Consider the following 25866-nt stretch of genomic DNA (forward strand, 5'->3'; position numbering starts at 1 on the left):
TGCAGTAGAAAAAAATAAGACTATATACAATGTGAGCAAATGACGTGAGATAAGGGAGGTAAAGGCAAAAAAAGGCCATGGTGGCAAAGTAAATAAAGTATAGCAAGTAAAACACTGGAATGGTAGATTTGTAGTTTGAAGAAAGTTCAAAGTTAAAATATAAATAATATGGTGCAAAATAAATAAAATAAATAAATACAGGGGAAGAGGTAGTAGTTTGGGCTAAATTATCGATGGGCTATGTACAGGTGCAGTGATCTGGGAGCTGCTCTGATAGCTGGTGCTTAAAGCTAGTGAGGGAGATAAGTGTTTCCATTTTCAGAGATTTTTGTAGTTCGTTCCAGTCATTAGCAGCAGAGAACTGGAAGGAGAGACGACCAAAGGAGGAATTGGCTTTAGGGGTGACCAGAGAGATATACCTGCTGGAGCGCATGCTACAGGTGGGTGCTGCTATGGTGACCAGTGAGCGTAGATAAGGGGGGACTTTACCTAGCAGGGTCTTGTAGATGACCTGGAGCCAATGTGTTTGGCGACGATTATGAAGCGAAGGCCAGCCAACGAGCGCGTACAGGTCGCAGTGGTGGGTAGTATATGGGGCTTTGGTGACAAAACGGATGGCACTGGGATAGACTGCATCCAGCTTGTTGAGTAGGGTATTGGAGGCTATTTTGTAAATGACATCGCCGAAGTCGAGGATTGGTAGGATGGTCAGTTTTACGAGGGTATGTTTGGCAGCATGAGTGAAGGATGCTTTGTTGCGAAATAGGAAGCCAATTCTAGATTTAACTTTGGATTGGAGATGATTGATGTGAGTCTGGAAGGAGAGTTTACAGTCTAACCAGACACCTAGGTATTTGTAGTTGTCCACAAAATCTAAGTTAGAACCATCCAGAGAAGTGATGCTGGACAGGCGGGCAGGTGCAGGCAGCGATCGGTTGAAGAGCATGCATTTAGTGTAACTTGTGTTTAGGAGCAGTTGGAGACCACGGAAGGAGAGTTGAATGGCATTGAAGCTCGTCTGGAGGGTTGTTGACACAGTGTCCAAAGAAGGGCCAGAAGTATACAGAATGGTGTCGTCTGCGTAGAGGTGGATCAGAGATTCACCAGCAGCAAGAGCGACATCATTGATGTATACAGAGAAAAGAGTTGGCCCAAGAATTGAACCCTGTGGTACCCCCATAGACTGCCAGAGGTTCGGACAGCAGGCCCTCCAATTTGACACACTGAACTCTGTCAGAGAAGTAGTTGGTGAACCAGGCGACGCAATCGTTTGAGAAACCAAGGCTACTGAGTCTGCCGATGAGGATGTGGTGATTAACAGAGTCAAAAGCTTTGGCCAGGTCAATGAATACGGCAGCACAGTATTGTTTCTTATCGATGGCGGTTACGATGTCGTTTAGGACCTTGAGCGTGGCTGAGGTGCACCCATGACCAGCTCTGAAACCAGATTGCATAGCGGAGAGGGTGCGGTGGGATTCGAAATAGTCGGTAATCTGTTTGTTGACTTGGCTTTCGAAGACCTTAGAAAGGCAGGGTAGGATGGATATAGGTCTGTAGCAATTTGGGTCAAGAGTGTCAACTCCTTTGAAGAGGGGGATGACAGCAGCTGCTTTCCAATCTATGGGAATCTCAGACGACACGAAAGAGATTGAACAGGCTAGTAATAGGGGTTGCAATAATTTTAGAAAGAAAGGGTCCAGATTGTCAAGCCCAGCTGATTTGTAGGCGTCCAGATTTTGCAGCTCTTTCAGAACATCAGCTGAATGGATTTGGGAGAAGGAGAAATGGGGGAGGCTTGGGCGAGTAGCTGTGGGGGGTGCAGTGCTGTTGAATGCAGTAGGGGTAGTTAGGTCGAAAGCATGGCCAGCCGTAGAAAAATGCTTATTGAAATTCTCAATTATAGTGACAGAGTTTCCTATCCTCAGTGCAGTGGGCAGTTGGGAGGAGGTGTTCTTATTCTCCATGGACTTTACAATGTCCCAGAACTTTTTAGAGTTTGAGTTGCAGGAAGCAAATTTCTGTTTGAAAAAGCTAGCCTTGGCGTTTCTAACTGCCTGTGTGTATTGGTTTCTAACTTCCCTGAAAAGTTGCATATCGCGGGGGCAGTTCGATGCTAATGCAGAACGCCACAGGATATTTTTGTGTTGGTTAAGGGCAGTCAGGTCTGGGGAGAATACAGTGCACATACAGTGCATTTGTAAAGTATTCGGACCCCTTCCCTTTTTTTCCATTTTGTTATGTTACAGCCTTATACAGTGTTTGACATGACAACGAATGAAAATGCCAGGGAGGAGTTATTGTGACAGGGTAGGAACTGTGTTGATAGGTGTTTCCTATAGTCTTTGGCTACATTGAATGTTTTCTCTTAGCTACTTCATGTAGCTAACATATTCTTGCTTTGCGTTTACATCTTTAATTTTGAATACACTGTTGCACAAACATGTTGATTTAGATCTACACAATCACTGGTATTATCAGGCCGTATAGCTAATCACGCTTGCTCTTACTCAGTACGTGTGTGTGTGTTAGCTAGCTAGTGATTAGCATTAGCAGCTAACAAGATTTAGGAACAACTTGCTAAGAATAGACACTAGCTGTTTGCAGATGTAAGAAACACAAGCTAATAGTGTAATTATAGAATGCTAGTAGATTTATATTAAGAAGCAAAGTGACAACTACAGTGTTGCATATGCTTTATTGACCATGCAGACTAAATGCACGTGTCTCATGGTTGAGGAACATCAAATGCGCTCCATTAGTGACAGGGGGCGTAGCTAGGTCTGTGTGGAAAGCGGCGTGGAGAGGGATGACTCAAGTAGCGAAGTAAACTATAAAAATGGACGTTACACACTGCGTATTACATTTAACAAACCAAACATTCAAATACCGGTATAGAAGGTAAAGTAAAAACCTAAACCTGTCTGTGCATCAATACCGGTATATCGCAAAACACGTATACCGCCCAGCACTAGGGGGAGTATGTACAAAAAGTGCTGTAATTTAAAACTGTTCACCCAATATGGATGGAAATACCCTCAAATTAAAGCTAACAATCTGCAATTTAACCTCAGTCATTGCATAATTTCAAATCCAAAGTGCTGGATTACAGAGCCAAAACATGTCACTGTCCCAATACTGTCGGAGCTCGTGAATCGCCCATACATTTTTTAATTTTTTCCCATATTGCCCAGCCCTACCCCAACAGGGTTGAAAAGATGTTTTGGTCTTGAGCTCTGTTCATTGGTTATTTGCTGTCCCCAGCCAACAGCACAGCATCAGTGTTTACCCGTTTTGATTCTCCATCAGTGGGTTCATCTCAGTGGATTGTGTGTGCAGTACATGTACTGGAGAGTGCACTTAACTAAATGTGCATTGTGTGTTTGAGATGAAAGGTTTAAGTGCAGCGTAAATGTGAGTCATGATTTTGTAATCGTGCGTGTCTTGTGTGTGGGTGTGTTTTGGGGTGGTATGGGCTGTGCTCACATGTTTACCCAGCCTGGCGTGTGGCATGCCATTTCTCCACTAATCCAACCTCTCTGGAAGAAATCCTAACTGTCCAGTTCCCCCCATGCGGCCTACCATTATATCACACGGTGTAGCGCACACAACCTGCATTCACATCACAGCCAAAAATAAACCCTTTCAATTACCAGAATCCAAACCTCACACAACCCCCCTCCTTCCCCCTCTTTCTCTCTGTTAGTGAGTCTCCTTTCAATGTCTCGCTCTCTTAGGCTCAATAAGAGAGTGTGAGAGACTTTCTTTTTCTCTCATCTCTCTGTTAACAAGTCTCCCTCTCTCTCTCTTTCCCTCTCCGTTAGCAGGTGTCTCTCCATCTCTGTTAGTCTCCCAGTTAGTGATTGTCTCTCTCTCACCGTTAGTGATGGTCTCTTTCTCTCAGCAGGTCTCTCCCCGTTTAGTGATGGTCTCGTTCTGTTGGTGAGGCTCGCTCTCTCTGCAGCGAAAGCTGCACCGCTGACGTCAGCAACCAGGGAGCCTCAAATACTCTGGCTGCCTTTTTATAAGAAAAGCACCACTCGCCTATAAATAGCCCTGCATGTCTTTTGCTGCCTGTCTCCTGATCGAATGGGAGCAGATCAGGGGCAGGAGATGGAGGGAGGGAGGGAGGATGAGAGGGCCATTGCCTCGCCTGCCCTGGGACCTGAGTCACTCACTCTGACACACTTCTTCCCTGTTTTTCGGTGTCAGATCTCACATCAGTTCTGTGGAGTCGTCTTCCTGACTGACGAGGTCTGAGTGTTGTTTTTGGTGCAGTGTGGAGGAGGCGAGTTTGAGGAATGGGCCTGGTACTTTGTGGTTATTTGGGTGGGTTACGGTCTCGTTGTGGGATTGTGACATTACCTCCCCTTCCCTCGTACATTTTCTAGACTCCACCAAACTGTAATGAGGCTGAGGGAAAATGGCCTGCCCCACCTAGATGATGCTAGGGAGAACATTGGAGTGGTGCTCACTTAATGTATTGTACTAAGTGCATGGGTGTGGAATGTTTGTGATATAGTGCCCTCTGTAGTGGCCACTCTCTCTGCAGTATTGTGTTCCGAAACTAAATCATGCCTGGCGGTCGGGTGGGACTTGACCGTGTACCGGTCGGGGACAATACTGTCCTCAGCACTTTCAGACGCAGCGCAGTCGACCATTGGACAGCCAGCCTGGACTGGCTGCATCTAACCCCTCTCCCTACCGGCTTTTATCAATTTATTAGATCGAAAAACAATGTGCTCCTCCGCCCGCTCCCACCCAACATCCATCACCTATGGGGCCGGGAGGCAGCATTAGTTACAGCTGCTTTCTGCTGAATAGACCTGAATAGACTTTTACTGAGTGTGGTGAGGGTCAGGGCTTGGCCAGGATAGGAGAGTGGATCGGTGGGAGATATTCAATAAAACTTCATCAGAGGGAACCGGCGGGTCCACTGAGGAGTCTTTAACACCTGGGTCCACACAGCTCCACATATTCTATTGAAGTGTGTTCTATTTCTGTCTGGGAACACCTGGAGCTGTAGAAGAGGCGAGGGTGGTTTCACTGTTTCTCTCTTCTTTGAGTCCCAGGGAGAGAAACAATGCGGAGTCTGTTTCCTGTTTTCCCTGATTCTGCATTCTGGCTGAAGGTTCAATGTGCCCCAGTCCATCTCTGCCTTTTTATAATCTATTTCTTAACTGTAATCACAGCAGTCTCAGATGCTTTAGCGCTTAGCCTGGTGGTGTGTGTACGTTAAACTCAATAAATTGACCCATTTTGCTCGATAACGATAAATAAAATTGTTATGCACAGTTGCATTACATTAGCGGCAGGGCTCTAGACTGGCTCCAGTGCCAAGTAAGACGTTAAATAAGTTAGCTATTTCATCAAGCGTATTCAGGGAATGCATGATAAATATTTTGATGTGCAACATATCAGTCAAAATAGGATCAAGTATGATCAGATTTATTTAGAAATGAATTTGCCTGCATGTTTTGCGTGGATATTAGCCTAGCCTATATGCTACATAATTTACAACATGAGGAAGTGGGAACTCAAAACAAGTTAGCTAGATTGTCAACTAATATTATATTGTTGCTAGATTGCTACAGTGCATTCGGAAAGTATGCAGACCCCTTTTCCACATTTTGTTACGTTACAGCCTTATTCTAAAATTGATTCAATCTACACACAATACCCCATAATGACAAAGTGAAGATGTGTTTTTAGAAAAGATTGCAAATGTATTAAAAATAAAAAGCACCATATTTACGTAAGTATTCAGACCCTTTGCTATGAGACTCAATTGAGCTCAGGTGCATCCTGTTTCCATTGATCAATTCAATTCATGGGCTTTATTTGCATTGGAAACGTGTTAACATTGCCAAAGCAAGTGAAATGGATAATAACCAATATAAATGACCAGGACACATTAGACACTTCAAATGGCATTGTGTCTATAAACAGTTTTGTAGTGATGTGCAAATAAATATGGGTTGTGTTTGTTCTTCACTGGTTGCCCTTGTGATCATCCTTGATGTTTCTACAACTTGATTGCAGTCTACCTGTGGTAAATTAAAATTGATTGGACATGATTTGGAAAGGCACACACCTGTCTATATAAGGTCTCACAGTTGACAGTGCATGTCAGAGCAAAAACCAAGCCATGAGGTTGAAGGAATGGTCGGTAGAGCTCCGAGACAGGATTGTTTCGAGGCACAGATCTGGGGAAGGGTACCAAAAAACATCTTCAGCATTTGAAGGTCCCCAAGAACAGAGTGGCCTCCATTCTTAAATGGAAGAAGTTTGGAACCAACAAGACTCTTCCTAGAGCTAGCCGCCCGGCCAAACTGAGCAATCGGGGAGACCGGGAGGGGACCAAGAACCCGATGGTCACTCTGACATAGATCCAGAGTATCTCTTTGGAGATGGGAGAACCTTCCAGAAGGACAACGATCTCTGCAGCACTCCACCTATCTGGCCTTTATAGTAGAGTGCCCAGACGGAAGCCACTCCTCAGTAAAAGGCACATGTAGTCTATTCACTGAAACTATCTACCTAAGCTAATGTTAGCGAGCTGGCTAGAATTTGTAACATGTCATATGTCTAGCAAATGTGTAGAATATTGTACGTTTTGCGAATTCATAACAGGTAATACGAATTGTAATTTGTAATATATCATACGAAATGGGTGATGGACATTCCCAAATGAATACAGATCGTACGAAACGTGAAATATCATACTAAATGGAGTGTCTCGGATTTACGTACATAAGGTGTCATCGTATCCCCACAGATCAAATTCATTTCAACAGTACTTGATAGTCCACTAGATGCTGCACTGGTGTAAAATGTCACTATTGTATATGATTTGAATATTAACATATCTGGGTCATTTATACTTTTTTATTTTTTTAATTATTTTATTGAATATTCAAAATATACAATATACTTTCAGTGAACCCGCTCAATAACTACATACCAGTCATCCAACAGATTCCCATTCAGAGCTACACACAAGCATCCAGGGTCAATGCCCTGCTCAAGGGCATGTTGACCGATCTACCACCAGGCCAAAAAACGTGAACCCGAACCCTCCAAGATCCCCCCCACAGTTCCCCAATAGCTGTCTCAACCATTCAAGACCCCTCCCACAGTCCCCCCCAGGATAAAAAAAAATAAATACAAAATTCAATTAATTCCATTCCCCACCCCCAAGAACCCCGCAATGCACCAACAACCAAGAGAATGAACTAAAGAGAAAAAAGGAAAAGACAGAAGAAAACAGAAAATAACAATGCAAACCAATATACAAAAAAATTATCAATTTAAAACAAAAGACATCAAGGACAACTAAAATCATAACAGCAATGCCTACTGTGTATGTCTGGCACTATTACGTATGTGTTTTTGTATGTGTATATTTAAACGAGTGTGTGTACAAACACCTGCACGGCATCAGCCTCAGGCAAACTGGCATTAGTTGTAAAAACACTGTGCCTCAGTGTCAATCAAACTTACTTTTTATTATGATTTATTTTTACGTTTACATTTTTTCTTACTTTTATCTTTGACCATCATTCTCTCTCACACAGCAACTCCACTCCCACTTGTCTCCAATTCCACATACCAACCCTCAGCCCATCCCATCTATCTCTGCTGGCCACCCACTTCGGGTTTTTATGCAACACATATCTTTCAACTATGCTGTGATGTTTAATGTACAATTTCAATCTATCTAATCGAATAGAATCCACAGATTGTGAGTTGAAGATAAATACTTTTACTTAGAGTATTAGTAATTGACTGACCCGGACTCTCCAGATCTCCCAACAGCACTATTTCTAGGGTCGATTTTAGATCAATGCTTTGCATTTTTAACCATTCCTGAACCTGTGACCAGAAACAGGCTACCTGAGGGCAATACCAAAATTAATGGTCTATTCATGCTGTATCTTCACAAGAAAATCTGCAGAGCTTCGATTTTATGCCCCAAATATTCAACATTTTGTTGGTGGCAAGAATTCTATATAATAATTTTAGCTAAAAAGCATGAAGTCTTGAATCTTGCATTTTCATCTTGCATCAACTCATACACCCAAATCTCTTCCCAACTATTTTGTATTCTGTATGGCACAGTTGTCAACATCCTGGTCCCTCAAATGAAACTGCTATACTTTCCTATTTATGCTATTTTTATTCCTCGGCCATTTTTGATCCTTTATATTGGGCAGACAGACTAGTTTTCTACCTCCTCCCGCTGCCACCCGCCGCCTCCATTTTTGGGGCAATGCTGTAATCAATTGGTTGTGTACTCTTGGATTGAGCAGACCTTTCCGTACAATTCTGATAACTACCATTCCCATTTACAATATCAATTAAGAACAAAATACCCTTTTCAGACATATTTCCCATAAATACAGGTATTTCATCAACAAGCCCATTTGAGTTCAGCCATAATATTTGTTGTAATATATGTTCTATCTTTTCAGGGGGATGAAATTGAAATTGAAGCCAGCTTTGCAATGCTTGTTTGAAAAAGAAAGACTTTGAAAAAAAGTATAATTTTCAATTAATCGAAAATGAGACATGGCAATCTGCACAGGAAAAAAATTCAATTTTTAAACAATGGATGAGCTTTTCTTAGTAATCTGCTTGAGAACCATTTAGGGTTCAAATAAAACTTTTGAATGAGTGAAGCTTTTAGAGAGCTTTAGTGATTTTATATTTAATAATCTCAACCCACCCTATTCATTATATAGATAGGCACGTTTTATTTTGTCTGGTTTAGTGTCCCAGATAAAGCATATGTTATGCTCATATGATTTGAAAAATGAATCAGGAGTAGGCAGCGCCATAAGTAAGTGCGTAAACTGAGATATGACTAAGGAGTTAATCAGGGCAATTTTTCCATAAATAGACAGGTATTTACTTCTCCATGGTTGCAGGATCTTGTCTATTTTTACAAGTTTTCTACTGAAATTCATTGTGGAGAGCTTATTTATATCTTTTGTGATATGAATACCGAGTATGTCTACTTAACTATCAGCCCATTTTATAGGTAAACTGCAGGGTAATGTAAAAGTTGTACTTTTTAAGGATCCAATACGTAATATTGTACACTTATCATAATTAGGTTTTAGTCCAGAGAGTACAGAAGTTATCTAGATCTTTAATGAGACATTACAGAGATCTACCTTGCGGACTTAATATAAAACTTGAGTCATCGGCATACATGGACACCTTTTGTTTTTAAGCCTTGGATTTCTAATCCGCTAATGTTGTTATTGGATCTGATTTTAATAGCTAGCATTTCGATGGCCATAACAAATAGATATGGTGACAGCGGACACCCTTGTTTAACTCTTGACAATTCAAAACTCTCTGAGTAGTAGCCGTTATTTACTATTTTACACCTGGGGTTGCTATACATTATTTTTACACATTTTATAAGAGAATTTTTCTCAATTTCTTCATTTATACTTTGCAAGATCTATTTCTTTGACCTGAACCAAATATAATTGTATGAGCTATGTGATGCATCTGTGTTCTGGTGTTTTTGTACCCCTCTACTAGGTAGTGAGATGGGGGCAGTCCCGTCCCAGAAAGGCAGTCCATTCTGCATGCCTTGTTGACTTTTGTGCATGTATACTGGTAACGGTCATTGCAAACTTAGCTAGCTCATCAACCAGTATTTTCTTTGTCATTTCTGCACGATGGTACTTATTAAAGCCTTGAATCTCATAGGGACGTCACTGTCACCACTGCTCATCTAGCTAGCCACTTAGCCAGCAGGGTTGCATCAGTTTCTTTTAGACTATAGTTAGCTAGGTAGCGAACGCTAACTGATTATCATGTAGCAGCCTCTGCTAACGTCCCTAGCATGCTAACATTAGCTAGCTAGCTAAAAATCAAGCAAATGGTACTGAGCTCATGACAAAATCATGTATCGACTATGTTGTGGTTGTTTTTTGCTCAGTGATATTGCAAATATCATATTTTTGGCATTTAACTCTGATTTATCTTATGGCATGCATCTAATCTGGTTTCGGCATTAGAAAATTAGTGAATTCCTGTGAGATATTGCGAGAATTTGACAATTCAATGTACTTAGGGGGAAGCTTAGGTTATGGACATGCCGCCTATCTCTGTAGTGCATTTGTGATGGAGTTTTCAAAACAACTGGCCACTGGATTTATTCTACCAGGTAGGCATAGGTTACCTTTTAATTTCCTTTCCATCTTCCCAAAGACAGTTAGGCTATCATTAGCATCTCTAACGGCTATACGAAGTGGTACTGTGTGTGTGTGTATGTGTGTATCTATATCTATATCTATATCTATATATATCTATATCTATATATATCTATATATATATATATCTATATATATATATATCTATATATATCTATATCTATATATATCTATATATCTATCTATATCCTACGCGCACTGCACACATATACAGGGGCAGTCACAGTAATGTGAATTAATCACGATAATAAAAAAGCAAATTGTGAACCAAAAACGAACATGCCCAGGTTAAAAAAAAAATGTCACTGCTACCCTTGCGACCAATTAAAGACGTGTTGCACTGCTATGTCAAACTGTTGCAAATGCAGCTGTTTTGGTCGCAGTATCAAACTGTGTGTGTGTGTGGGCATCAATGTTAGGTAATGTTACATACACCGGATAGGTTCAGTGAAAGGTGTGGCTTTACGGTGTAGCCCATAGTAGTACAGGGCCCCTGGAGCAAATTGGAGTGAAGTGCCTTGCTCAAGGGCACATTGACAGAATTTCCACCTTGTCGCCTCAGGTATTCGAAGCAGCGACCTTTCGGTTACTGGCCCAACGCTTTAACCTCTAGGCTAACTGCTGCCCTGCGTATGTGAGCGGAAGAGAGAGGCTGTGTTAGTGGGGAAGCAGCATGTTCCTCATTGTCAGTCCTCTCACAGGAAAGCAGGAGAACACCAGACAGAGGGCTCACAACATGTCTCCTGCCTCAGCGGATGCCTATCTGACAGCTTGTACAGCTCATGCTCCGAATGACAAATAAGAGCCACTGTGCGCACTGGTGTGTGTGTGTGTGCGCGCGTGCAGTTGTGTGTTTGTGTGTGCAGGTGTGTGTGTGTGTTCCGTAACACAGGCCACTTGCTCAGTGGGAGCCCCGGTGGTGAGAGCCTTTTGCGTGCTGCAGGATCAGGGGAGAGGGGGTGAAATCTGTCTTGTAACAGCATTAAGAGGCTACACAGCACATTCTCACACACACACAATATTACACAATCGTTGCATGTTGTTGGGGGCTGTTTTTGCTGGTAAGCTTTTGGCTCGTAGCTCCAGTCAGGCGGTGTTCCTGAGCCACTGGTTGTTTGGGATTACCTGATTGGCCCTGTGCAGGCATGCTCTTTAGGCTCATTAGTGGTTCAGGTTCCTGTACACACACACACACACACACACACACACACACACACACCAGATTCCTGTACAGCCCCCGGCCTGCGGTCCAGCACTGCTCTTAGCAGCCCAGCAGGAGAGGAGAGCTTGCTCAGTGGTCTGAGACGTTGGCACCAGAAGCAGGCAGGCAGCAGGCAGCAGCCCCTGTGTGTGTGCAGATTAAATACCACAGTGGCCCAGGCCCACTTGATTAGATGTCCTGCAGGTCCAAGCTGCTTGTGTTCTTCTCCCACTCTGTCTCGGTATGAAATGTTTCATGCCCCTTTGTTGGACGGAGAGATTAGGGGCCACACACACACACACACACACACACACACACACACACACACACACACACACACACAGTACAACCTGTATTGATGTGGGAGTGCTTGCTGAACCTTAACCACATTGCACCATGTAATTGAGGAATCTGTAGTAACTTGTCCAATGTTATTTTCCCATTCAGTGTATTTTCAGTTAAGAAATGGTCTTGGAAATGACTCCTGTACTGAACCACTCTCGAGACGGAGTTGTCTGCATTCACTACATTGTAGTCTAGATAGTCATTAACACTGTGACTAGGTCATAAGTCCGATCTACATTTAGTGTATAGGCTACCATTACAATTTAGTCAAGTAGTTATTAGAGCTAGTAGTAAATGAGTCTCATTTTATCATAAGACTTTATGATCGGGATTGTATGGTCCGTAAAGTTTCTGGTGTTCTCTCCTACAGGTGATCGTAGACACCCCCACCAGCCCAGTCACTAGTGGCCTACCCCTGTTCTTCGTCATCACTGTCACAGCCATCAAACAGGTAAACGGCAGCACTCCCCCCCCCTCCCCCCCTCCCCAATATATGTAGAATTACTAGAACCGGCATCCCCATTCTGAGGGGCCTTTCACATTCTAGTAACTCCATTTCTGTGGCTCTCCATGCGTCTCTTCACCACCTCTCTTCCAAGTGAAACATTTTTTTCCCTTTCCGTTAAAGTTTATTTTTAGGGGTGTGAGGTATTGAATCGTTGCCAATGCTTTATGGTTTTGTCATAGCCAAAGTAATGCTGGCTATGCGATGGTGATTTTTAAAGAGAAGGGGAAAGTTGTCTTGGAACATGACCAAACGGTACTACAGTCGCTCGTATAGAAACAAATGATCAGAGCAGTCTCTTTTCTGCTGACGCGTGTCCAAGCTTTTAGATGTATTGTTTTAGGAATTGGCTTTTCTGGTGGCCTGCTGCTAGGGCTTTTTGAAATGCACAATGGAGGGTGGACTTCCTTCCAAATATATATATGGGACACACTGATAGCGGCTAGCGATGCTGCTGCATTTAGCCAGGCTTTGAAGTGGGACAGCAGGGGATGCTCTGTAGACTGGGTTAGGTGAGCCCTGCAGTCAGTTCCTTACTAAAAGGACATCGTCGCTCCCTCTCTGTCCATCCACCTACCACCCACTCTTTCCTCCTCCTGTTTCCTCCCTGCATCATCCCGAGTGCGCAGCGGTTTAAGGCACTCCATCTCAGTGCGCGAGGCGTAACTACAAACCCTGGTTTGATTCCAGACTGTGTCACAACTGGCCGTGATTGGGAGTCCCACAGGGCAGCGCACAATTGGCCCAGCGGCGTTAGGTTTTGGCCGGGGTAGGCCGTCATTGTAAATAAGAATTTGTTCTTAACTGACTTGACTAGTTAAATAAAATCCCTCCCTCCCTCGGGCATCTTTCTTCCTCTTATCGCTGTTACCCTGACCTCTGGCACTGACTATCTATTGGCCCTCTCTTCATGTCCCCTTTCACTCTCGCTTACCCTCTTCCCTCCCTACATCTTCTGCTCTCTTCTCCCCATCTTTCTTTCTCCCTCCTTATTCCTCCCTCTCTCTCTCTCTCTCGCTCTCTCGCTCGCTCTCTCGCTCTCTCTCCTCCAACGCTCTCAGGGCTATGAGGACTGGCTGCGGCACAAGGCAGATAATGAGGTGAATAAGTACCTGGTGACAGTGCTGGAGGACGGCCGGAGAGCATGCAAGGAGAGCGAGAAGATCAAGGTACCTTTAGCAAGCTGCGCCTCGGCCAAGTTCCCCGGAAATAAATATCCCTTAGGGACACGGGGGCCAGGAGGGAGAGGTAGTTGGCATGTTCTTGTATGGCTCTATGGTACGGTAATCCCAAGTAGGTGATGCAGAATGGAAGAAGATACATTTGTCAAAACATTGAGGACACCTGCTCTTTCCGTGACACAGCTTTCACCTGTTCAGTCTAAAATCCCTTATTGATGTCACTTGTTAAATCCACTTCAATCAGTGTAGATGAAGGGGAGGAGACTGGTTAAAGAAGGCTTTTTAAGCCTTGGGACATGGATTGTGTATGTGTGCCATTCAGTGGGTGAGTGGGCAAGATACAGTTGAAGTCGGAAGTTTACGTGCACTTAGGTTGGAGTCATTAAAACTCGTTTTTTAACCACTCCACAAATTTCTTGTTAACAAGCTATAGTTTTGGCAAGTCGTTTAGGACATCTACTTTGTGCATGACACAAGTTAGTTTTCCAACAATTGTTTACAGAGATTATTTCACTTATAATTCACAATATCACTATTCCAGTGGGTCAGAAGTTTACATACACTAAGGTGACTGCCTTTAATCAGCTTGGAAAATTCCAGAAAATTATGTCATGGCTTTAGAAGCTTCTTATAGGCTAATTGAAGTCAATTGGAGGTGTACCTGTGGATGTATTTCAAGGCCTACCTTCAAACTCATTGCCTCTTTGCTTGACATCATGGGAAAATCAAAAGAAATCAGCCAAGACCTCAAACAATTGTAGACCTCCACAAGTCTGGTTCATCCTTGGGAGCAATTTCCAAATGCTTGAAGGTACCACGTTCATCTGTACAAACAATAGTATGCAAGTATAAACACCATGGGACCACGCAGCAGTCATACAGCTAAGGAAGGAGGCGCTTTCTGTCTCCTAGAGATGAATGTACTTTGGTGCGATAAGTGCAAATCAATCCCAGAACAACATCAAAGGACCTCGTGAAGATGCTGGTGGAAACGGGTACCAAAGTATTTATATCCATAGTAAAATGAGTCCTATATCGACATAACCTGAAAGGCCGCTCAGCAAGGAAGAAGCCACTGCTCCAAAACTGCCACAAAAAAGCCAGACCACGGTTTGCAACTGCACATGGGGACAAAGATTGTACTTTTTGGAGAAATGTTCTCTGGTCTGATGAAACAAAAATATGACTGTTTGGCCATAATGACCATCGTTATGTTTGGAAGAAAAAGGGGGAGGCTTGCAAGCCGAAGAACACCATCCCAACCGTGAAGCACTAGGATGGCAGCATCATGTTGTGGGGGTGCTTTGCTGCAGGAGGGACTAGTGCACTTCACAAAATAGATGGCATCATGAGGAGGGAAAATGATGTGGATATATTGAAGAAACATCTCAAGACATCAGTCAGGAAGTTAAAGCTTGGTCGCAAAGGGGTCTTCAAAATGGACATTGACCACAAGCATACTTCCAAAGTTGTGGCAAAAATGGCTTAAGGACAACAAAGTCAAGGTATTAGAGTTGCCATCACAAAGCCCCGACCTCAATCCCATAGAAAATTTGTGGGCAGAACTGAAAAAGCGTGTGCGAGCAAGGAGGTCTACAAACCTGACTCAGTTACACCAGCTCTGTCTGGAGGAATGGGCCAAAATTCACCCAATTTATTGTGGGAAGCTTGTGGAAGGCTACCTGAAATGTTTGACCCAATTTAAACAATTTAAAGGCAATGCTATCAAATACTAAGTGAGTGTATGTAAACTTCTGACCCACTGGGAATGTGATGAAAGAAATAAAAGCTGAAATAAATCCTTCTCTCTACTATTATTCTGACATTTCACATTCCTAAAATAATGTGGTGATTCCTACTGAACCAAGACAGGGAATTTTTACGAGGACTAAATGTCAGGAATTGTGAAACTGAGTTTAAAATGTATTTGGCTAAGGTGTATGTAAACTTCCGACTTCAACTGTAAAAATTAAAGGGGGTGCAACTCGATATTAGGAAGGTGTTCTTAATGTTTTGTACACTGAGTGTAGCTTCACAATGCTTTTATGTTGAACTTCAATGTCTAAACTCTCTGGCCCAATCCCAAATCAACCCCTAGACCTCCCTATGCACTTTTGGAGATCTGAGAAGATATGACAGGTTTAAGCAACTTGGTTACAGCTCTAATGTGCCCTCTGATAGGCTAGGATGGTGTAAGTGTCACCATTTTTCTTATACCAAACAAATCCTCTGAGATCCACAAGGGCCTAGGGACTATGGAATAGGCATGGTCCTCTGTATGGACCTGATGTATTCTGTTCCTCTAAGGTTGGGGATGTGGTTGAGGTGGTGGAGGATGAGACCTTTCCCTGTGACCTCATCCTGCTGCAGTCCAGCCGGGAGGACGAGACCTGCTTTGTCACCACGGCCAGTCTGGACGGGGAGTCCAACCATAAGGTGGAGTGCTGCTACAGTAACACTAGAATCACGGTGTCATTGAGACGTATCATCATCATGGCTTTGGCATCGCTTTCAATCTGCCATCACTCCCTTCCTCTCATCACTCCCTTCCTCTCCATCACTCTTCACTCAAATCCATCGGTGTGTGCCTGCGTGTGTGTGTGCCTGCGTGTGTGTGTGCCTGCGTGTGTGTGTGCTTGCTCGTGTGTGTGCTTGCTCGTGTATGCCTGCCTGTGTCCCTGTCTGCCATTATGGGGGGTGTTTTTACAGAGCTGCAGTGATGACCTGAAATATTTGGCACTCACTCTCTCCTGGATCTGTCTCAGACACACTACACAGTGCCAGACACGGAGAGGAACCTGGAGTCTCTCAGCGCCACCATTGAGTGCGAGCAGCCGCAGCCTGACCTCTACAAGTAGGCTATGAATCCTTGCACCCCCCCCCCCCCCATACAAAAGAAGCTACAACAGATCGTAGACCGATCGTTTGTGAATCTGCTCCCTGGACCGTAAAAGCACACTGGTTTTACTTTAGGCTTTTGCAGTTTAATCAACTGTCAATTAGGATGCCATTTTGATAGCTGCAGTGTCATTACGTTGAGTGTTGGCAGGCTATACGCTAGATCTATCTCTCTGACATATTGTTATGAGAGATGTTAGACTGTTAGTAAACCTGATTTGTGGATGAGACTGGCCAGGAATTGAAGGGAAAGTTCAGTTAGATTTGGCCCAAGCTGAGGAACAGACCCAGTTGTTTGCACAGCTGTATCCTCTCCGTAGACCTAGTGGTTTGGCGCCACCTATGGCCGAGGAGCTGCCATTACAGGACAGTTGGGCGCCAGACATCAATGACGTTTCAGAAGTCCTAAGGAACTGAAGACGCCAGATGCTGCTCCTTTTCACAATCAATAAAACAGAGTGGTGGTGCCAGCGTGCCGTCGGACAAACCACCAGTCATTAGCTCGCTCTTAATTGGTGCAGTCCGTGCAAAGTCCGGGTGGTCAGCATATGGGGTTGTGATTAGTTTGACGTCTGACTAGTTCCTGTGCTTCCTGGTGGTATTAGTCATCAGTGTGTGTTTCTAATATCAGAAAGTATTTTTCTAGCCTATTCCACAGTTAATTCAATTCAGGTCCATCGTGAGATGAACATCACAGGAGGTTGGTGGCACCTTAATTGGGGAGGACGGGCTTGTGGTAATGGCTGGAGCGGAATCTGTGGAACGGTATCAAACGCATGGTTTCCATGGTTTCCAGGTAGTTTGGTGCCATTCCGTTTGCTCCGTTCCAGGCATTATTATGAGCCGCCTCCTCAACAGCCTCCTGTGCTGTACATGTATGTTACTGCTATTGGGTGGGGCAGTGCACTCATGCGTGTCTGTGTCTGTAGATTTGTGGGCCGTATGCACATCTACAGGAACAACCAGGAACCCGCTGTGAGGTAAGTGCTCACCACTCCCCCTATTTGTTCCTCTCAGCCCTACCTCCCCCCTCCTCCCGTACATCAGTCTAAAAAAACCAACTAAAAACAGTCTCTTAAGCACTCTGTCTTTTCCTTCTGCATTACCATCAAATCATTATTTAATTGATCCATAACGCCAAACGAGCATTAAAGTAAAGCTGAACCTGGCACAGACTCAAGGCAGCGCTTTGAAAGCGCTCTAGGAAGCATTTGTCACCGGGCCGCTTTGTAATGGTCTTTATAAAAAATGTTTTGTGTCCTGTCAGTTAAAGAGTAGTAGTCATTTTAGAGAGTGCTAGTGTGCCACTGTAAGAGAACGCTGCTGTCTTGGTGTTTTAGGTTTGTGACAGTATTTTCTCAATGTGTGGTGTTCTTCAGGTCTTTGGGTCCAGAGAATCTCCTCCTGAAAGGTGCTACCTTGAAGAATACTCAGAAGATATATGGTGAGTTACAGGACATTGTTTAATGCAATTGAGGGTTTGAATGACCCTCAGTGCTGGTGTCAGAGTGTGAGACTATCCTGACCTCTCTCTCTCTCGCTTGTTTCTCTCTCTCGCTGTCTGTCTCTCTCTCGCTGTAGGTGTGGCAGTTTACTCAGGCATGGAGACCAAGATGGCTCTGAACTACCAGGGGAAGTCCCAGAAGCGCTCTGCGGTGGAGAAGTAAGGATGGTCAAAGAGAATTGCACAAAAGGAGAAGCAGATCATTGAAGGAGGGGCTATGTTTTCGGTTTAGCCACAGGGGAACAATGATCAGTTGTATGATGCTGGGGTAGTTCAAGTCCATTCACATTGATATCAGGGGGATATTGAGAGAGATATATATATATATATATATTAATATATATATTAATATTATAGTAACTATTTCTCAGTGGATGTATATTCTCAGTGTTGCTAATGGAAGATTGGTTATTATTTCAGGTCTATCAATGCCTTCCTGCTGGTGTACCTGTGCATCCTGGTGAGCAAGGCCCTGGTGTGCACCACGCTCAAGTATGTGTGGCAGAGCCGACCAGGCCAGGACGAGCCCTGGTACAACCAGAAGACGCAAAAGGAGAAAGATACCAACCTGGTGAGGCCTTCTCTCTGCTAGTAAGACTTTATTCAGACGCTCAAATACAGTTTAGCAGCTTGTAACGCACGCTCAAATACAGTTTAGCAGCTTGTAACGCACGCTCAAATACAGTTTAGCAGCTTGTAACGCACGCTCAAATACAGTTTAGCAGCTTGTAACGCACGCTCAAATACAGTTTAGCAGCTTGTAACGCACGCTCAAATACAGTTTAGCAGCTTGTAACGCACGCTCAAATACAGTTTAGCAGCTTGTAACGCACGCTCAAATACAGTTTAGCAGCTTGTAACGCACGCTCAAATACAGTTTAGCAGCTTGTAACGCACGCTCAAATACAGTTTAGCAGCTTGTAACGCACGCTCAAATACAGTTTAGCAGCTTGTAACGCACGCTCAAATACAGTTTAGCAGCTTGTAACGCACGCTCAAATACAGTTTAGCAGCTTGTAACGCACGCTCAAATACAGTTTAGCAGCTTGTAACGCACGCTCAAATACAGTTTAGCAGCTTGTAACGCACGCTCAAATACAGTTTAGCAGCTTGTAACGCACGCTCAAATACAGTTTAGCAGCTTGTAACGCACGCTCAAATACAGTTTAGCAGCTTGTAACGCACGCTCAAATACAGTTTAGCAGCTTGTAACGCACGCTCAAATACAGTTTAGCAGCTTGTAATGCACGCTCAAATACAGTTTAGCAGCTTGTAACGCACGCTCAAATACAGTGCATGAGGGCACCAGCTGTTCCGGACTTCTGTGTGATCACGCTTTCCGTAGCCGATGTGAGCGAGACCTTTAAACAGGTCAACATTCACAAGGCCTCGGGGCCAGACGGAATACCAGGATGTGTACTCCGAGCATGCGCTGAACGACTAGCAAGTGTCTTCACTGACATTTTCAACCTCTCCCTGTCCGAGGTCTGTAATACCAACATGTTTCAAGCAGACCACCATAGTCCCTGTGCCCAAGAACACTAAGGTAACCTGCCTAAATGACTACAGACCCGTAGCACTCACGTCTGTAGCCATGAAGTGCTTTGAAAGGCTGGTCATGGCTCACATCAACACCATCCTAGACCCACTCCAATTCGCATACCGGCCCAACGGATCCACAGATGATGTGGACGCACTGTGGCCCCTCGGGTGCGTGCTTAGTACTCTCCTGTACTCCGTTCACCCACGACTGCGTGGCCAAGCACGACTCCAAGCACGACTCCATTAAGTTTGCTGACCACAAAGGTGGTAGGCCTGATCACCGACAATGAGACGGCCTATAGGGAGGTCAGAGACGGGGCAGTGGGGTGCCAGGATAACAACCTGTCTCTCAATGTGAGCAAGACAAAGGAGCTGATCGTGGACTACAGGAAAAGGAGGGCCGAACACTCCCCCATTCACATCGACGGGGCTGCAGTGAAGCGGGTTGAGAATTTCAAGTTCCTTGGTGTCCACATCACCAGCAAACTGTTGCGGTCCAAACACTCAAAGACAGTCGTGCAGGGGGCACGACAACACCTTTTCCCCTTCAGGAGACTGTAAAGATTTTGCATGGGTCCCCAGATCCTCTAAAGGTTCTACAGCTGCACCATCGACAGCTTCTTGACCAGTTGCATCACCGCCTGGTATGGCAACTGCTCGGCATCTGACCGTAAGGCGCTTCAGAGGGTAGTGAGTACGGCCCAGTACATCACTGGGGCCAAGCTCCCTGCCATCCAGGACCTGTATACTAAGAGGTGTCAGAGGAAAGTCCAAAGAATTGTCAGACTCCAGTCACCCAAGTCATAGACTGTTCTCTCTGCTACTGCACGGCAAGCGGTACCGGAGCACCAAGTCTCGGTCCAAAAGGCTCCTTAACAGCTTCTAGCCCCAAGCCATAAGGCTACTGAACAATTCTTCAAATGGCCACCCAGGCTATTTACATTGCGCCCCCCCCCCCCCCCCCATTATTTTACTCGCTGTTTATTATCTATGCATAGTCACTTTACCCCTACCTACATGTACAAATTACCTTAATTAAACTGTACCCCTGCACATTGACTCGGTAGCGGTACCCCCTGTATATAGCCTCGTTATTGTTATTTTGTTACTTTTTATTGAATTTTTTACTTTAGTAAATATTCTCTTAACTCTAGTTATTGAACTGCATTGTCAGTTAAGGGCTTGTTAGTAAGCATTTCACGGTAAAGTCTACACGTGATTTGATTTGAACTTAACACCTTACAAGCCTAGTTCATTGACCAAGAGTCACAGTAGACCAATGGCATTTAGCATGGCATTAACATTACGAGCCTGTTTTTTCTCAGTCGGTGGAAGTGTGTTTTAACCCTAGGTTCCCTGTGTTCCCTCCTCTCTCCCCCCAGTACCTGAAGATGTTTACTGACTTCCTGTCGTTCATGGTTCTGTTCAACTTCATCATCCCCGTGTCCATGTACGTGACAGTAGAGATGCAGAAGTTCCTGGGCTCCTTCTTCATCTCCTGGGACAAGGACTTCTTTGACCCCGAGATCCAGGAAGGGGCTCTGGTCAACACCTCCGACCTCAACGAGGAGCTGGGACAGGTCAGGGGTTAATGATATGACGATAACCACTTCCCTGAAGGAGCTGTCTCTGGTCATGGTTACCCTAGTTTACATGCCAGACTCCCACTGAAGTGTTGCTTACATTTGGCCAGATATCCACCCTGTATGAATACTTTGAAAAGGCATCCTATGTAATGTACTTCTCAGTTACCCAGTCATGTTAGATCAGTGATTACCTCAAGGGGAAGAGTTACAAACAAGGCCGTAGGTGTTGATGGGCTACGTTTAAACAGGCAGCACAATTCTGATCTTTTGCCCAATTATTGGCAAGAAAATATAATCAGATTGGTTAAAAGACCAATTAGTCAGGGGGAAAAACATCTGGTCTTTTAACCAATCTGATTATATTTTCTTGCCAATAATTGGGCAAAAGATCAGAATGTGCTGCCTGTGTAAACGCAGCTATAGTGGTCCAGGGCTTCTTTGCGCTTAGCCTCCGTCTTTGGTGGAGTGAGATGACCCTATACCCAAATGAACAACACCTCAAATTTCACACTGTGAAATGGTCTGACTGTGTCTTCCCGACGTTTTTTATACTGAACCGCCAAACAGTGGCGTCGTAGATCACTCACGTTGGGCTTGCCAGATGATTACTTCAATTAAAGGTGGTGATTGGTTAAACTAGATTTATGCGGTGTAACTCTGTCAGGGATTAATTGCCCATTGTTATTGTTCGCAGCCATTAATTGCAGCAAGTGTTTTTACGACCCTGGAAGAGTCTCATGCTTGATTCTCTCTGTAGGGCCGGACCCGAGTCGTACTGTGCTGGCTCAGATGTCTTCTATTCCAGCATTGTTCCAGCGACTATGGTAGATGCCTCTCCAGGCCGGCCCTGTACGTCATGGCTCGGCTCAGTAGTGGGAGACGCGTATTAGTCTGACCCTGCGGTTTCACCTTCTCTCCCCTAGGTAGAGTACGTGTTCACGGACAAGACAGGCACGCTGACCCAGAACAACATGGAGTTCATCGAGTGCTGCATCGACGGTTTCCAGTACAAGTACGCCGACTCGGGAACCGAGCTGGACAGCTTCTGTGTCACAGATGGACCCGTGAGCATGCTGCAGCAGAAGGCTGGCAGGGTGGGTGACTGTCACGAACTGGTTGTCTGCACCCTCAGTTATTCCAGTCAGGCAGGCCAACATATATGGGTATCAGATGGCCCAGTGTGCTGGTGGAACCACGGCGGTCACGCCGTGTGTACTCTGGCCTGATAACACATTGTGGGTGCTACCCAACCTGTGCCAGAACCAGTGTGATTTAATGGGTCTGCTACCTGTGTTATTGAATCCCATAGAGATGGATGTTAGGTAGTGTTAGCTGTTACTAGGTCATGTCAAAGTAAATTCCAGTGGTGTATTCATTATTATATTTATTGAAAAAAGTTTAAACCGTTTTGCATCGGCGAAAAGTTAAGGGAGGTCCATCCCTGTTTCAGCCTGTTACCCCTGGTAAATAGCGCAGTGTAAAATAAGTATGTCTGTTTTTTCAGGAGAAGGAGGAGCTGTTCCTGCGGGCTCTGTGTCTGTGCCACACGGTGCAGGTGAAGGAGGCTACGGGTCAGGGGGATGGTGTAGAAGACCAGGTGGATGGCGTCATGGGGCTGGACGGAGAGACGGTCCACCCTGCAGACATCAGGGGCTTCATTGCCTCCTCACCCGACGAGGTGGCACTGGTCAAGGGAGCCATGAAGTAAGGGGCAGGGCCCGAGCAATCAAATCAACTTTAATTATTGAATCAATCCATCAAAAAACCCAATCAACCTTTGTAAGGGGACTTGGTTTGTTGAATCAGAACTGCTCACTTTGTCGCCATCTACAGGTATGGTTTCAAATTCCTTGGCACGGAGAGCAAGAACATGCGAGTGATGAACAGAAACAACGATGTTGAAACGTAAGTCATCGTACAACAAGTTGTTAAAGACGTGATTTTTTCTTTTTTTGTCATATAGAAAGTTCTCATTTGTTGGCTTCACGTTGGCCTCTGAACTTGCAGGTACGAACTGCTTCACGTGTTGAACTTTGACCCGGTGCGAAGGCGTATGAGTGTGTTAGTCCGAACCAAATCAGGTAAGGCTGCAATTACCTCCCACGTCGCTGCCTTGTCTCTGCTCTGTGTTGACTCCTGTCACTAACCTGCCTGGCTGTGTTGGTTGCTCAGGGGACATCATGCTGTTCTGTAAGGGGGCCGACTCCTCCATCTTCCCTCGTGTCAGGCAGGACGAGGTGGACAGGATACGCATGCATGTGGAACGCAACGCTACGGTGGGTCACAGCAACCCCATCTGTTTCACTAACTTGTGTTAATACAGTCTGTGCATGTCTGCGCGCTTCTGTCTCACGGTGCCCAGTGAGGCTGCCATTTTGTTTTGTGTTCATTTAAGGTTCATGTTCACGTTTATTTGTAATAGGCACATTGGAAATGTAGTGTTCTCACATTCAGAAACCACATTATAAACGGTGTGTGTGTGTGTTAACGTACTATGTGTGTTTGTGCTACCTGTCAGGAGGGCTACCGGACGCTGTGTGTGGCCTACAAGCTGCTGAGCAGTGAGGAGTATGACCAGGCAGACACGGGGCTGAGGGAAGCCAAGCTGGCCCTGCAGGACCGAGAGGAGAAACTCATGGCTGTGTACAACCAGGTGGAGACCGGGATGAGCCTGATCGGAGCTACCGCCGTGGAGGACAGGTGGGCGGACACGGTCACCTCACGGTTAACTCATCTGCGTCCCAAATGGCACCCTATTACCCATATAGTGCACTAACCCCAAGGGCTCTGGTCTAAAGTAGTGCACTGCGTAGGAGGCCTATTGGGGCCACAGCCTTTAGAAGTGAAACCATAATGTGTTGAGGTTAAACCCTGCGTGTGTGGTGAGAGTTGTATATTTTTCCTACAATATGAGCTGTCGTACAGGTGCACGCGCCCACCCGATGGAGCGCATCACACTGAAACAAATGATTGGTTGAAGAAAGACTCATTACATTGAAGAGATACAATAAAGTCAAGAATCCTGAAACCAAAGAGAATGTTGGATTGAGTAGCGCATTCCGTTTGCCAGCAATACTTTGACATAAGTTGAGTGTTTGTTTTAGTAACTGGCGTGCGCAACAATGTAACTTGTTAACGTTTCTACCGTGTATAAAGCTGCCCGTTTAAAAGTACATGCTCTAGCCATTTGAAATAGATGATTAGACTAACGATGGAGATATTGCTTGAGTATAATCATATCATGTGACCTACCTCTGTCTGAAGTGCCAGTGTGCGTTATGCATGAGGCAAATTAGTCCACATGTCATCCAGGAACAATTTATTGGTTGACGGGAATAACCAAAGTGATTAATTATCGCGGAGGTGAATTATTTCATGATTGTGTATTGTGACTTAAAGTAGAAGTTATGGCACAAGTTATTGAAGTGTGTGTTTTTATGTATAACTGTTTAGGATAAAGACTACTGTTCAAAAGTTTGGAGTCACTTAGAAATGTCCTTGTTTTTGAAAGAAAAGCACATTTTTTGGTCCATTTAAAATAACATCAAATTCATCTGACATACAGTGTAGATATTGTTAATGTTGTAAATGACTATTGTAGCTGGAAATGGCTGATTTTGAACAGAATATCTACATAGGTGTACAGAGGCCCATTATCAGCTACCATCACTCCTGTGTTCCAATGACACGTTGTGTTAGCTAATCCAAGTTTATCATTTTAAAAGGCTAATTGATCATTAGAAAACCCTTTTGCAATTATGTTAGCACAGCTGAAAACTGTTGTTCTGATTAAAGAAGCAATAAAACTGGACTCTACTAGTCTATAGAAGTACTATCTGGAGCATTTGATTTATTCAAGTCTTGGTCAACGTCCTGTTTTCTGGACAAAGTTTATTGGCCAATTAGTCCTGCACCTGTTAATATTGTAAATAAAAGCCTCTAAGAGAGGTGAGCACCAGAACATCCTGTCTGTCTCCTCGCTGTCCGATCCGCCACTTCGGTTACTGCTTCACCGACTGTCACACACTCACACACCGACTGTCACACACTCACACACCGACTGTCACACACTCACACACCGACTGTCACACACTCACACACCGACTGTCACACACTCACACACCGACTGTCACACACTCACACACCGACTGTCACACACTCACACACCGACTGTCACACACTCACACACCGACTGTCACACACTCACACACCGACTGTCACACACTCACACACCGACTGTCACACACTCACACACCGACTGTCACACACTCACACACCGACTGTCACACACTCACACACCGACTGTCACACACTCACACACCGACTGTCACACACTCACACACCGACTGTCACACACTCACACACCGACTGTCACACACTCACACACCGACTGTCACACACTCACACACCGACTGTCACACACTCACACACCGACTGTCACACACTCACACACCGACTGTCACACACTCACACACCGACTGTCACACACTCACACACCGACTGTCACACACTCACACACCGACTGTCACACACTCACACACCGACTGTCACACACACCGACTGTCACACACACCGACTGTCACACACACCGACTGTCTCACACTCCGACTGTCACACACTCCGACTGTCTCACACTCCGACTGTCTCACACTCCGACTGTCTCACACTCCGACTGTCTCACACTCCGACTGTCTCACACTCCGACTGTCTCACACTCCGACTGTCTCACACTCCGACTGTCTCACACTCCGACTGTCTCACACTCCGACTGTCTCACACTCCGACTGTCTCACACTCCGACTGTCTCACACTCCGACTGTCTCACACTCCGACTGTCTCACACTCCGACTGTCTCACACTCCGACTGTCTCA

At 44.8% G+C, this 25866-nt stretch overlaps 1 protein-coding gene across 7 annotated transcripts in view; it reads left to right on the plus strand.

Moving 5' to 3' along the window:
• LOC106611735 (phospholipid-transporting ATPase IG) overlaps window positions 1–25866 on the plus strand; it is an 83810-nt gene that overhangs the window by 30241 nt on the left and 27703 nt on the right. For all 7 annotated transcript variants that reach the window (XR_014378801.1, XR_014378800.1, XM_014212257.3 and 4 more), the window contains exons 4-18: window positions 12149–12229; window positions 13345–13452; window positions 15772–15900; window positions 16230–16318; window positions 17292–17342; window positions 17742–17806; window positions 17944–18025; window positions 18287–18437; window positions 20791–20988; window positions 21918–22088; window positions 22499–22698; window positions 22828–22899; window positions 23002–23075; window positions 23167–23270; window positions 23513–23694. Coding sequence is in view for 5 of the 7 variants with exons in the window: in XM_014212257.3 (XP_014067732.1) it covers window positions 12149–12229; window positions 13345–13452; window positions 15772–15900; window positions 16230–16318; window positions 17292–17342; window positions 17742–17806; window positions 17944–18025; window positions 18287–18437; window positions 20791–20988; window positions 21918–22088; window positions 22499–22698; window positions 22828–22899; window positions 23002–23075; window positions 23167–23270; window positions 23513–23694 (1757 nt within the window). In the remaining 2 variants the exon portion in view is untranslated. The remainder of the gene's footprint in view (window positions 1–12148; window positions 12230–13344; window positions 13453–15771; window positions 15901–16229; window positions 16319–17291; window positions 17343–17741; window positions 17807–17943; window positions 18026–18286; window positions 18438–20790; window positions 20989–21917; window positions 22089–22498; window positions 22699–22827; window positions 22900–23001; window positions 23076–23166; window positions 23271–23512; window positions 23695–25866) is intronic.

This window comes from Salmo salar, chromosome 09 (assembly GCF_965601325.2).
Source record: "Salmo salar chromosome 09, fSalSal1, whole genome shotgun sequence".
Lineage (NCBI taxonomy): Eukaryota > Metazoa > Chordata > Actinopteri > Salmoniformes > Salmonidae > Salmo > Salmo salar.